The 13489-nt window shown below is 41.3% G+C and overlaps 1 protein-coding gene across 2 annotated transcripts in view; it reads right to left on the bottom strand.

Annotated features, from left to right (window-relative positions):
- The window catches only part of KLHL3 (kelch like family member 3), an 80511-nt gene that overhangs the window by 45887 nt on the left and 21135 nt on the right, over window positions 1–13489 (bottom strand). For both annotated transcript variants that reach the window (XM_060240413.1, XM_060240414.1), the window contains exon 3: window positions 10572–10678. In XM_060240413.1, the coding sequence (XP_060096396.1) occupies window positions 10572–10678 (107 nt within the window). The remainder of the gene's footprint in view (window positions 1–10571; window positions 10679–13489) is intronic.

Raw genomic sequence — 13489 nt, 5'->3', positions numbered from 1 at the left:
AACCTTCCCAGGCTCAGATATTAATTTTTTTTAAATTTAGCCTCCCAGTAATGGCCACTGATATTTTTCTATGATGATACAATCCTAGAGTAGGTCCACTTCTTCTCCAATAGTTACTTCCTGCTTTGCTTGCCCCAAGTCACGTTCTCACTGGTAACAAAGTCTCACGATACTTGACGTATTTCCTGCGTTGACTGTAGAAACTGCAGATCTCTGACGATGGTGCTTTCACTCCATGACCACAGGTAGACAAAACAATAAATTCCTTTCCAATTTTTAACACTGTCCTTAATTTAACAAAATCCAAAATTCACCCGTTCTCCTCTTTTTCTTCCAAGCTTTCAAACTTTCTCTTTCCCACCTTCTAATATTATTTTGTTTGCTTTAAAATAGTCCCGGAATGTTAGATAGCAATCAGTACCTTTTCTAAGGTTATCCAGATCAACACTGGTCTTGTATAGCATCAGATGTTTAGCAGTCTCAAAGAAGATTAGGATCTTGTCAAGCTTATGTCAAATAAATGACTCTGTAAGCTTCTGCAGATGATGAATATGCAACTCTTCTCCAGGGATCCCTCAAAGCCTCAAAGGAGCCCCCCCCCACGGGACTCCCTTTAAGCCAAGGTAAATCACCTCAAAGTTTCCTGTGCATATCTTGGACTAATCTCTCACTGAGAAAAGTAGGCAGAAGACAAAAATGTGCCCTTTACTACACCAAACAGAAGCTCCAGTCTGCCCCCCTTAGAGAGGCAGGTCAGCTCAGCATTCTCCAAATCCCGGAAGTCCCCATATCATACTGAGTTTTATATTGTATGTTCTGCCACTAACCTGAGCACTTCCTAAGATACTGAGCTTTGCTCAATCTTGCGTTAGGGTCATTTGAATGAGAACATTCTAAAGACGATGTTTTGCAGGAAAGCAGATTATGGACTTGAAAGTGCTCCCCCCCAACCCTCCCCCACACATTGCATTTTTCTCACTATAAGTAATCATGGTTATTCTGTAGCTTTCCTCAGCCTTTATACATGATGTTGTGCTTTCTTCATGTCTAGAGAGCACGATCGATGTCACGACTTAATGACAGCCGTCCACCTTTCCCCTTAACTACTGGAAGTCCCATCCTTTGATTCTGAAGCCTGCAAGATATGCTGGCAGCATATTTTCCAGATGCTGGATGGCAAGAATAGAATCCTGCTTGCATGCCACAAACTGCTACAGAATGGATTACGTAACGTTGATAAGCCACTCTATTTGTAATACATATATAACTAGATCTCGGACAAAAGTACAACAGAATGCCGCATTTCGTTACTTTCATTTTTCATGAAGCCCATATGTGTTAAAATGGACAGTGTTAACACCCCAGTTTCGCTGAACATCTGATTTTTCAGGTATTATGGATGTCTCCTAAGCAGTGTGAATAACACGATCACGGTACATTTATAAGTACCCACTCTCCACCTTATATTCATTCAAAAGTTTACCTTGAGAAAGGGAGGGAGAAAGAAACTGTCTTTCTATTCCACTACCATGGCTCCAATCCAAATTGGGCTCCCTTGTGGCTGCTCTTAAATGAAACTAAAGACATCAAGAGATTTGATCTCTGATATCTCGTCTCTAGTCTACTTAAGCCCCTGGAGACTTCTGAAGGTCCTTTATTTTGCAGCCAAGAGCTTCTATGTGGTACAGTATGATGGGTGCCAGCAAGGGATGTGTATACTATCTGTAAAAGAAATGAATAATAATCAAAATCCTGCACCACAAAAGAATTCTATCCCAGCTATAGTTTATGTGCAGATATTTGGCCTTGTGTAATTTAATTTGTTTCTGCTAAGCCTGGCAGGGACAAAGTATCGAGCAGGATGTGGAACTTCTGCACTTACAGATATATTGCTTGAGCCAAATTCCCATCCTATGGTTGGCTTCTCAGGATTTATTAGGCATTGCCAACATAATCTCAAGCCTAAATTCATAGTTTTAAGATACCAGAAGTTTCTCCATAAACAAAAAATGAAATCTGAGATTCTACAGATTCTGAGTTTTGTATTCAATATTGATTTCTACATGGAAATCCTCATGGAAGGAGTTGGCCTCTCCCTACCTTCCCTCAATAGTCTCCTGCTTGTCCTGAAAATGTTCTCTGAGGGTCAAGAGAGCCTCATTAACAAAATGTGCCCCAATATGAGATATTGCATTGAAGTGCCAAAGACATCTCATCCAATTCCCCCATCTTTATTGCAGCCCTTTATACTGTGGTGCAGACTGTTCAGGAAGGTCCTCAAACCATAACAGAAAAATTTCAAAACAAGTAGCGAGTGGTTGAGAGAAGGAATCAAATCAAACCTGCTCAATCATATCTTTCCACAAGTTTTTCCTCTGGATCCAGCTCAGGGTAAATGTATAACAGAAGGGATACATGGGCCTTTTGTACTGAAGTATAGCAGCTACAACTGCATTCTTGTTCATTGAAAAAAATCTTTAATCTTATCCAAAACTCCATGGGTTGCTATAACTCATGGAGGCAGCAGCTTGAGGGTGGGCGTCTAAGATCACACAGCATTTATTTTTGCTGGCTGTATGAGAGAGAATATCAGGCAAGGCTCCCCGAGTTATTTGTATATGTGAAGCATTCCTACATTAGCTAAGCAGCTGTACATTGGGCAATCTGAGTACAAAACCTTCTTAATTCTAGTCTTCATTACGTCACTGTCAATCCCTGGCACCTCTCGGTCCATGGGTGGAGGGTCGTGATGCTCCAGGGCTTGATTTTTCTCCAGAAAAGCTGACATGGCCTCAGATCTTCATAAGAGTAGTGGGGTTCAGACTCACCATGGTCCCTTCCTCTCACCCCTAAGCTCCATCCCCCAAGATTTATCTCTATGCAACCTAGGAAGGTGGATAGAGACTTGGGACCTTCCTCCCCAGCCAGTCAATCTATTCCCTTTTAAATCCAGTGCCTTCAGCCCACCCTCCACCCCTATGACCAATTGCCTCTGTTTCTCACAGGATGGAGGCCAATGGGCCAACCTGTAGACCATCATCGCAGCTGATTCCCACGCCTTCTTCCCATCTTAGACCTTGGCATCAGGCGGAATGGGTAGCCCATCGAACCATATAACCCTTAGCGGCCCCTCCCTCTCAGGGTGGGTACTGCAGGCAAGAAGGTGGACCCACTCTTCCCATCCCACCAGGTTGCCTCCCCAAACACATTGTTTCCCAAATGGCCTCTCCTGGGCTGGACACCTCCTGGCTCTCTCTCACAACAGTGGCGTCAAATCAAATATAAATCAAATAAATGAAATGAAAGTGGCGCACCTGCTGTGCTTCTAGACCTGGTCCTCAGAGCTCCCTTCTTCCCCCATGCCCAAAACCTGGGAAATGGCTTGTGGTGGTGTCCTGGCCCTTGAGGTCATGACTGGAGCTCGGTCTAAGACCAGAGGCAAAAGCAGGGGGCTCACAACTAAATAAACACTGAACTAGCCCAGCCCAAAAACTAAACTTCAGGGCCAATCTTTTCTTCCACATTCCCTTTCCTCCCTTAGATGGCAGTGTTGGGGGCAATTTTCCACCACTCAGATATAACAGGGATCTTCAACCCCTGCTCTGTGGACCAGTACTGGTCCACGGCCTGTTAGCAACCGGGCTGTGAGTTATATCATTATTTCATTATATATTACAATGCAGTAGTAATAAATAATAAGACAATGGATTTATATCCTGCTGTCCACACTGAATCTCAGAGTCGCTCATGATCTCCTTTATCCTCCTACCCCACAACAGACACTCTGTGAGGTGGGTGGGGCTGAGAGGGCTCTCCCAGAAGCTGCCCTTTCAACGACAACTCTGCGAGAGCTATCGCTAACTCAAGGCCATTCCAGCAGGTGCATGTAAAGGAGTGGGGAATCAAACCCGGTTCTCCCAGATAAGAGTCTGCACACTTAACTACCACACCAAAATAAAGTGCACAATTGTATCATCCCAGAATCATTGCTGCCCCCCCCCCCCCCTCAGTCCACTGAAAAATTGTCTTCCACAAAACCGGTCCCCAGTGCCAAAAAGGTTGGGGACCATGGAACTATAACCACAAGTTAAAAAATGAATAGGTCATGTTGCATTAATGCAAGACTTAATGAAATGTTCCACTCTACAACTACACAAGTTTTAACTGCAAAAGTATTTGTCAAAGTAAGAGATTTAATATCAGCTTCTTTCAACATTAACTGCAGCAACGTCTGTTTTGCAATTGCACCAAAAATTACACCAAGATACAAACTTCAATTCAAGTAAACTCTGAATGCTAACAAATGACATAACATTTTTGTTATTGTTTTAAGGGTACACTAAAAAGTATATAAACGTTCTATCTAGAATGGTTTCTCTGCAGCCACATTATGAAACTTACAGTTTTGAAATTGCAGTAATAATCAAGTTAGAAATTAGAATACAAGTAACCTGCTTTTAAAGAATGAAGATTTCAGATATAAAACTATCACTTCTACAGTTTTCTCTATTTTGTAACTCTTTGAGTTTCTCATCAATAGTTTCCTCTTCCATTTTGGCTTCTTCTCTCGGTCTTTTTTTAGCATTTGCAAGATGTTTAATTTGTCCCTCAAGTTTCTTCTTTTCTTCTGAATTTCTTCTTGTTGCTTATGGTGTTTAGGCTCCAAGTGCTCTGTGTAGCGTGCATGAGCTTGCCTGACTGACTGCAACAGATTCCTATCAATTACAACCGATTCAAGACCTCCACAGTTCAAGACAGCATCGTAAACCTGACATTGACAGACAACAGTTTCTCCATGCAAGTTCTCAATTAACATTGACTTATTAACTGAAAATCCACTTTCCAACAGAAGCATTACCATGAGACAGGATAAGGCACATTTTGACAACAGTCCATAGGTCTGGGAAACTTTTGTTGGACATCAAAATACCACTGTAAAATGTATCCAGTCCAACTTCATCATTTTGTTCTGTGACATATGCTTGAAATTGAGCCTTGAACTCATTGTGGGCAGCTGTGGTTAAAGTATATCGTTGCTTTGATTTTTCCGCTGCTGTGTCATTGATCTGATTTGCTGCATGTAGAGCTTCAAGAACAGCCTCTATTCTGGTGATTCCAAGATTTGGCTTGTATAAAATGATAGTAGGATCTAATGCTGATAGGCCACGCACCATCTTGAACTTCAAAGGACTTCTCTCAATCAACTTTTCAACAACAGCTACTACCATGTTTCGACACCCTAGGCAAAACTCGGTCACTTTACGTTCACTCAGTTTAGTTTCAACAACTTCTTTGCCAATGTCAACCTTGCTTCTGTCAAGCAAGTTCTCAGACAATTTCATGTCAATTGTTAACAACTGGGAACCTGAAGACACTTTTTGCAGCATTTCCAAATTTATTTATTTATATTTGAACTTATATCCCGCCCTTCTCACCGAAGTGTCTCAGGGCGGCTCATTATGCAACGACTCATTAACTTCTTGATTAGCTTATAAAGTTCTTCATACAAAAAAGGTGCCAATGGTTTTTGGTTTTGAAACCTTTGTAGAAATGGTTTACAATCTCCAGCAATCATTTTCATGAAAGCCATGTTGCACTTCATGAGTGGATCTTGCATTGCGGCTTTTATACAAATTGCAGGTTTACTGTGGGGGAGTTTTGCTTCTTCCATATACTTCTTGATGTTGTCAAAAACAGTCATAGCTCTATCAAGGCACTTAACATTCTCCAACCACCTAATGGAGCAAAACTTCAGAGGAAATAGTGTGCTTCCAGTCAAAGCAGTGTATGATGCCCTCCAGGCCTCAGATTCAGTGGGAGCTCACAGGAGCACAGCTCCTGCACCTTTCTGAGAGTTCCACCTCCTCCTTCTGAGAGTTCCACCTCCTTGTGCATTGAATAGTATGTGCAGCTGCATAACAACCCCTGGATGAGCTCCACCACCTTTTTTTCTACAAAACAATCCGATGCCCTCCTAGCAGGGGAATCTTTGAACAGATTACATGTTGCGCAAGACTGAATTCAGGTCCCATTTCACTGCCTGCAACCCTGTTTTAAAAGACCCATGTACAACATGAAGGCTACAAGTTCCAAAGTCAATCCATTATTTTCTTTCTTCTTTACAGTCAACGTTGGTTTTAATTTCTTCTTTTAGTTTTCTCTGAAAAATTTGGTCCATCCATAGATACTTGCAATAATTTTGCACCTGATAAAAAAAGACATGCCTTCTTGAAACTTCTGAAGAAGGTCTTCAGCAGTAGCAGTTTGAAGAAAAACACTGGCTAGATACTGTGTGGAAACTTTATGACAGTAATTAACCCAAAAACGAACCACTAAATCCATCTGTCCCTTTTGAACCACCTTCATCAAAACAGATAACAAATGTTTGGCATTGTTTCAGCTGCTTCAGTAAAAGATCAGAGAAATATGGTGCCAAGCCAAAAGCAACAACATACATTGCTTTTGTTTTTCCAAGATGAAACTGTTGAGCTATCTTGCTATCTGAAAGCATTCGCTTGAATAACTCTCTGATGTTGTAACGGTCCGACCCTTATGACCGAGACCAGGCGGGCCGTTAGAATGGTGGCTCAAACAAAAATCCAAATATCCAGACCCAAAACCGGATCCAGGCTGGATTTATTTTTACACTCTGAGATCCCAGCCCAACCTCAGAGTTTTATCCTCTAAGACCAGGGAAAGCCCAACCACAGCAGATGTGGCCGGGAGTTCCCCAGACAAGGTATTTTTTCTTATTTGGTAGATTAGGTGACCTTCGGGGCGGTCGAGTAAGCTTTTGGCATGTTGCTACAACCCCCCACACAAGGCGACAAGAAAGCTCTTTTTTAAAACCAAAAAAGAGTTTATTTAAAGATAGGCTTAAAAATTATCATTAAGAGCAGTGAGCCAAAACAATAACATTGCAAAATATACTTAACTAAAGGTACCATATGGTTCCAAAGATATCAGGCAACAAAGTCCATTGAATCCACAAACAGAGAGCCCTAGCGTAGAGTCTAGGGTCCCAGAGTCTAGTCCAATCGTCCCGTAGAGGGCTCAGAGCCAAGAAAAAGGTAATCTTTTATTCTTAAGGAGCCCTCGTGGGTAGATTCGAAAAACCCAATCAGAACTCAACTCCACAACATAACATTAATGAGACCCAGATATGGGTGTCAGCCACAGGTGTCTCCCTTCAGTTCCCTGGGCAACAAATCTGCAGGTGCACCAACTCAAGGCCCTCTCTAATGGGCCTGACCTTTAGGTTCTAGGGCTTCCCCCCCCCCAAAAAAAAAAAACATTTAAAAATTTATAAGCAGGCCTCAAGCCGGCCCAAACTTAAAATTAAGAGGAACCATATATAATTTTGGTCCACAGCATTACAGATGTTGTTACAAGAGTTAAATGACATCTTCTTCATCACCAGTTGCAAAGCCCACAGGCACTCTGCTGTCCTGACACAGTCCTTGATTACACAGGCAGCCATACTAGTTTGTGTGGTAGGTAATTCTTTGCCATTTTCATCACTCTGGTCATGTTTTCCAGTTTTCGCAGGGGCTGTCTCTTCACCCTCTCTGGTTTTACTCTCTGAACTTGTACTTGGCTTTGAACCTAAATATATTGCGATGGACTGCTGATTTGATTTAATTTTCAGATTCTTCTGATGTAATGGTCCTTGTGCATGAGACTCCACAGTTCTAATTCCCATATTACTTAGTTCAAAGGTTTTTTAGCATACTTTACAATAACCTTTGCATTTGTCTCCAGCAACTGGTGATAGCCATTGAACAAAGTCAGGATGAAGTTTGAAATCCAGCCACTGCATATTAAAAACTGTTCTCTTAGAAGCCACCTTCGCAATGTGGTTTCAGAAAGAGCCGTACACAGAACCACCCGCCTGACATCAAGATGTTAGCAGATTTGTTTCTGGCAAGTAGAAACTTTCCAAAGCTAGGAAAGTTTCAGTTTCACTTTCTGATTCCAGAAAGTGTAATGAACAGATCAGCAGCAAGAAAGGAGGTGGAGTTTCTGCAAGCTAGAGATGCAAACAACCCTCATTTGCAACCTTTATGCATGGGAGAAGTCAGGAAAGAGGGTGAGAGAGCTGGTACTCTGCAAACTCCAGCAAGAACAAGCAATCACATTTGCAAAATTTACTTTGCATGGTGCAGAGCAGAAAGTGCTAGTTTGTGAAATCCAACAGCAGCAAAACTCATTTGCAACTCTGTACTGGGTTTAGCAGGAGACAAAATGTCCATTCCATATACAAGCATGACCCAAAAACATGTTTATTTTTATATGTAAGTTAAATCCAGTACTAGCAGGTAGGGATGAAAACAGTAAGATGTTTAAAGTTTGTATGTTGCTAAACATTTAAACTAGCCGTGCTTTGCAAATGCAACAGGCAGACCTTCGAAATCATGCAGGTGGAAAGCTCAACAAACACATTAGGCTGGTTGCTGGGGGTGGAGCTGAGAAAAAGGTGGCGCTGAGAAAGGGCATCATTAAGTTTTACTTGTATTCTGCTACTTCTCTATTCCAGTTGCCACAAGAACAGCAGGTGAAAACTCCACTGCTTTAACATATTTTAATCACAATTTCCCTGACTTTCCTTGACTTCAGACCAATTTCCCTGACTTTCCCTGACCAATTTCCATTTCCCTGACTTTCCAGAAAGTGGCAACCCTGTAGTAGGTTTTTAGTGAATCAGGTCAGTTTCCTCACAGTTTACATGGTAGCTGCAGGAAACTTATTTCCCCAAGCACTGTAGAGCCCAGTTCAGATCAAGGCAGTGGCACCAGGAGAAGCTGCAGCAGCACCTCCATGTCATTTTCCTATGTCAAAGTAACTCCATGGGCACTTTCTGCACTTCTTAAAAATGCATCGTGTAGTTTAGCCTTCTAATATGCTTTAAATTAGTATCTCCTTGTGTCTTAAGGGTCACTTCACACAGGACAAGTTTCCTACAGGTCATTCATTGTTTTGTTCATAACTCCTGAATCCCATATGATGTTTGTCACACTTGACAAATTCACACCTGTACTTAACTATGTGTGTATCTCTTCTTATTTGTCTAATAAACTTACCAGGGCAAAAACTTTTGTGGACAACAGTCTACTTCATCAAATATATGAAATGTGTGTACAGCTGGCTTACGGTACAGAGACAAAAAGTCATAAGCAATGGGAAGAAGAAGCCATGCCATCCAAGAGGTACAGACTGTGAGATCTCTTTGCAAAGTCCAAATATATTTGAGCTGCTTCTCATCTTTAGTTAGAATATTTCTATGCTCTAAAGTAGAAACAATTGTAATCTATCTTCTTCCCCCTTTTGTATCTCTGCCCCCATTCCTTTCCTTCCAACCCCTATTTTTCCCCTGTATGAAATTCAATAAAACTTTGAAAACTGAGAATAATTTCTATGCTGCTGCTTCAGAGCTCTGTTCAAAGCAGCTTACAATGTAAAGATACAATACTAAAAACAGAAACAAAATTAAAATTATCCATAAAACAGAGGCAGACCATTAAAAACTGATAGGATAAACCCTGAACTAAAAGCCTATGTAAAAGATGCATTTTAGCCTGTTGTCTGAAATAAAAGTAAAGCAGGCATTAGGCAAGCATAATGGGGGGAGCATATTCAAAAAAAGCAGGGTGCTATTACTGAAAAGGTCCTGTCTCTACCAAAAGGCACAATACCAAACAGCACACTTCTGACTATATATATGTATACTGTATACACACATACACCAATTGCGTGTATAATTCATGCGTATGATGAAAAAGGCTCATGACTTTACGCCATGAAAGCACAAGCCACAAGACCTTTCTATTTTATCTGCAATACAATCTGAGATACCTCACTAGAATCTGTAGCAATTATACCATTTACTGTTTATTGTTTGCAGAAAAAACAGAGCTTACCAGAAAAGCAAATTTTCAATGTTAAAAGCTATCAGCCAATATCTAAGCACATAGTTCAGAAAACTTGCATTTTCTTAACAGGGGGTGGCAATTTTTGACAGTTCCCTGTACCACTGAAGTGATGTCTTTTTACAAAAAAGGTTGATTATGCTGTCTGCCCTACACTTGTGCTACAGATCTGGGTTATGCTCCATGATGCTCCTTATGTTCTCTTTGAATATAATTCATAAAGTTCACTTACAGCAACTCAAGGCCAAATTCGTACCTTTTAACATGAGATGGACTGCTCATGTGAAGAAACCTGTCACAGAGACTGAGTAAATTTGACTGCAATTGTTCAAAACAAAATATCTGCAAGACAACTTAAATTTGCCTGATCTGTGGGATGAACCACTCCATAATAACTGATCATTAGAAATGCTCATGAGCATTTGCTTGTACAGCCATGAATTCTATATTTATTCCTGTTTCAGAGGAACACTTCCATACAACCATAGGCCTCTAATTCCAACTGTAATGGGACGATGATTCGAAGAAAATAGAGCGGTATCTCAAAAGTTGCATCTCCCATCAGTAGCAGCACCAAGCACAACACTGGTACCAAATACATACCTTAAAGGAATAATGATACTTTGCTAGGAGGCACAAGGTTACCTGTAAACATTGCACAGAAATACGGACTGCAGGCTGCTAGGACAATACGATGGGCTTCAATCTCAACATCTTCCGCAACAATCACCACATCGCAGAGAAGCCGCTTGCTGCAGAGACATCAACAATCAGGGTTTTAGAAAGTGTTCTCACACTTCTGACAACATGGTGCTGTCAAGGAAAACAAAATCGCTTATGCAGTTATATAGCTTTAAAAGGGATGTCCTTGTCATCTGTAATTTCTTCTAATGAGGTGGGTAGAAATCTAAAATGTTAACCTCTTACAGAGAAGTGGATGAGAGAAGAAGGAAGTAAAATCCTTCATTGCTGAGACCTTGATATGTAAGATAATTATTCTTTGAAAAGGAAATTTCTTTTGTTGTATAATTAATTATATAAAACCGCACAGTTACTCAAATTCGTTTGAGTACGGCATATCGAGTAAAAGCAAAAGGAAAGGAATATAAAACTCTTATTGGTAGTTTCCATGATATTCAGAATAAAATTGCTGTTTCTAGATCTAAATGCATATGCAAAACAAAATTAGAGAAGGGAGAGAAAAGGTCTAGGAACATTTTGTTATTCTTTGACTAATTCTGGGTTGAAGACAAATGTCATTTTCCACCAGTGGAAAGAGGAAGGATTTTTATTGATCCCCCCCTCCTACCCCAGATCGCTGCCCCATACACACTCCACATGGTTCCTGAGGACCTTCTGCCCCACAACATTTTCAGGAGTTCAGTCTGCTGCAATAGGAGCAGAGAGGCAGGAAAGTTACATCCCACTATCCCATCCAGGCACTCACCTGACCTGCTTAGCTTCTGAAGCGCCACTGGGTTATGTCACTCTGTGTTCACAGGATCAAACTGAAGCTAATACATAAACTTCCTTACACCAAGAAAGACAAAATCCCATAACATGCCAAAAACCACAAACCTTTGCTTTGCAGAAGCTGTTAAGTTCATGGTGGTTATTAATTAAAACGTTCTTTAAAAGACAGATTCTGAAACCCATTCCACTTAGCTTTAACAGACAGCATGCCAGCTACAGGAAATTTCAGGATATGCTCTTGTGAATTTTATTTCAAACAATGAGTAAATTTAAGAACCAAGCATTTAATTAGGCCATTTTAGTGCATATTGAGCTGAAGATATTTTAGTGTATACACTTTAGTGTATACTGAGCTGAAGAAGTGCAAACAGGCCACATGTGCCAGCAGTGGGAGTAAGGAGGATGAAAGGAGTCGGTTGCTTTGGCCCAGAGAAATGTGGTGCTGTGGAGTGCTTCATGGCACTCAGAAGACCCTTGCTGTTTTGGCCACCTCTTGAAAAACAGGTCACAGATGTGAACGGTAGCAACAGCAGTATCACCAAGTTGTGTTTGGATCCCTCTGTGAACCATCGACATGGAGACCTAGCACAAAAGGGACTCGTGCTTCCACTTGACTTAAGACATTGTGAATTGTCCCAGCAACAAATACAGTGACCACTCAGTCAGAGGAAGCTAATCTCCTCCCTTACCATTCCTTCCCTTCCATTCAGACCTGCTCCACCAGGACCATAACTGCCCAGAACATCTTACCATAACCAGCACCTCTGTACTCACCACCTCAGACTATCAGGATTATCCCAGCAGCCAAGCCTTGAGGAGGATGTCAGGCTCTCCGCTTGAACAACCCACCTACTTACTCCAGCCTAACCAAGGGCTACCTGTCCTGCTTCTACCCTTCACCAGGGGGGAAGATGCATCATGCCCATGATGGCAACCTATCAGCCAGACCAGAAACTCTGGACTAAGTTAGCAGGGCATAGGACCTACTATTGTTTATACAACCGTATTCCTACCTCTGTCCCTAACCAACATATGTTCACACTGGTCTCCACTTTTCATAATACCTAATATTGCCTTGGTGAAAAGCAACTAATTCAAGGGTCTCATACAAATGCTACAATTTAATTCTACAACAATTCAACAGCAGCAGCAGATAGCCAAGAGCATAAATCCTCTACAAGCACACAAGTAAAGAGACAACAGAGGCTTACGGGGCAGCTGTAGTCTGGTATGTTTAGAAAAGCATTGCGCACAATGCAAGCCATTAGCTTCCACTGAGAAAGCTGCTCTGTCACTCTCTCTCCCCCATTATCCCCTACCTCACACAAAAGGAATAATCTAATATTGTACCAACCCAATGCCTCTTATATATAGCCAAACCACCAAGTGCTCAGGCACACAAAAAACTCTACAGAGACTTCCTCATGAATTGTGCCAACAGAAATAGAAGCTCTTTACTTCAACAGAATGAGGAATTTGTAGGATGCGAGGGAGCCAGTCAGAGTCTGCTTGGGAGGGCGACCACTTTAAATTTCTCCCCAGTCACCTTCCCTCAGTCACACTCACAGAAATCCTGTCAGACTTCTCAAAATTAGGCACCAGACTGTTTTAAAATTCTAAACCACAAAAATATTTATTAGATAACAAAAAGACAAGGAAGAGGGATCAAAATAATATTGATTAGAACTAGTCAATAACAAAGAATTGGCAGGCATATGTTTGGCAGATAATCAATTACTATTCACAGAAATTTTATCAGGCTGAGGTAAAATATAACTTATTTAACACTGGCAGGAGATTTTGAAAACAGGCAAGCTTCAGAATTCCACTTAATTCTTTTACAGGCAGGCAGTGCCCTCTGGGCACTCAGAATGCTGTTAGTTCAGTTGTTTAGCCCTAGGCTTTGGCTACTCCAAAATCATAAAAATAACAACTTTCTTGCACACACATAGAGAACTCCTGACTGGTGCCAGTTTATTCTCCCTCACGGACACTCCACTAGCTAACTTCCAGGACTCATACACCTGAGGTCTATTTCCAGCACCTCACTACTGATGCGTCTCGGCCCCACAGCTAGTTTTCTGGTCTGA

Source organism: Heteronotia binoei, chromosome 5 (assembly GCF_032191835.1).
Source record: "Heteronotia binoei isolate CCM8104 ecotype False Entrance Well chromosome 5, APGP_CSIRO_Hbin_v1, whole genome shotgun sequence".
Classification (NCBI taxonomy): domain Eukaryota; kingdom Metazoa; phylum Chordata; class Lepidosauria; order Squamata; family Gekkonidae; genus Heteronotia; species Heteronotia binoei.
Note: the sequence above shows the minus strand (reverse complement) of the source record. Positions and strands in the feature narration are given on the sequence as shown.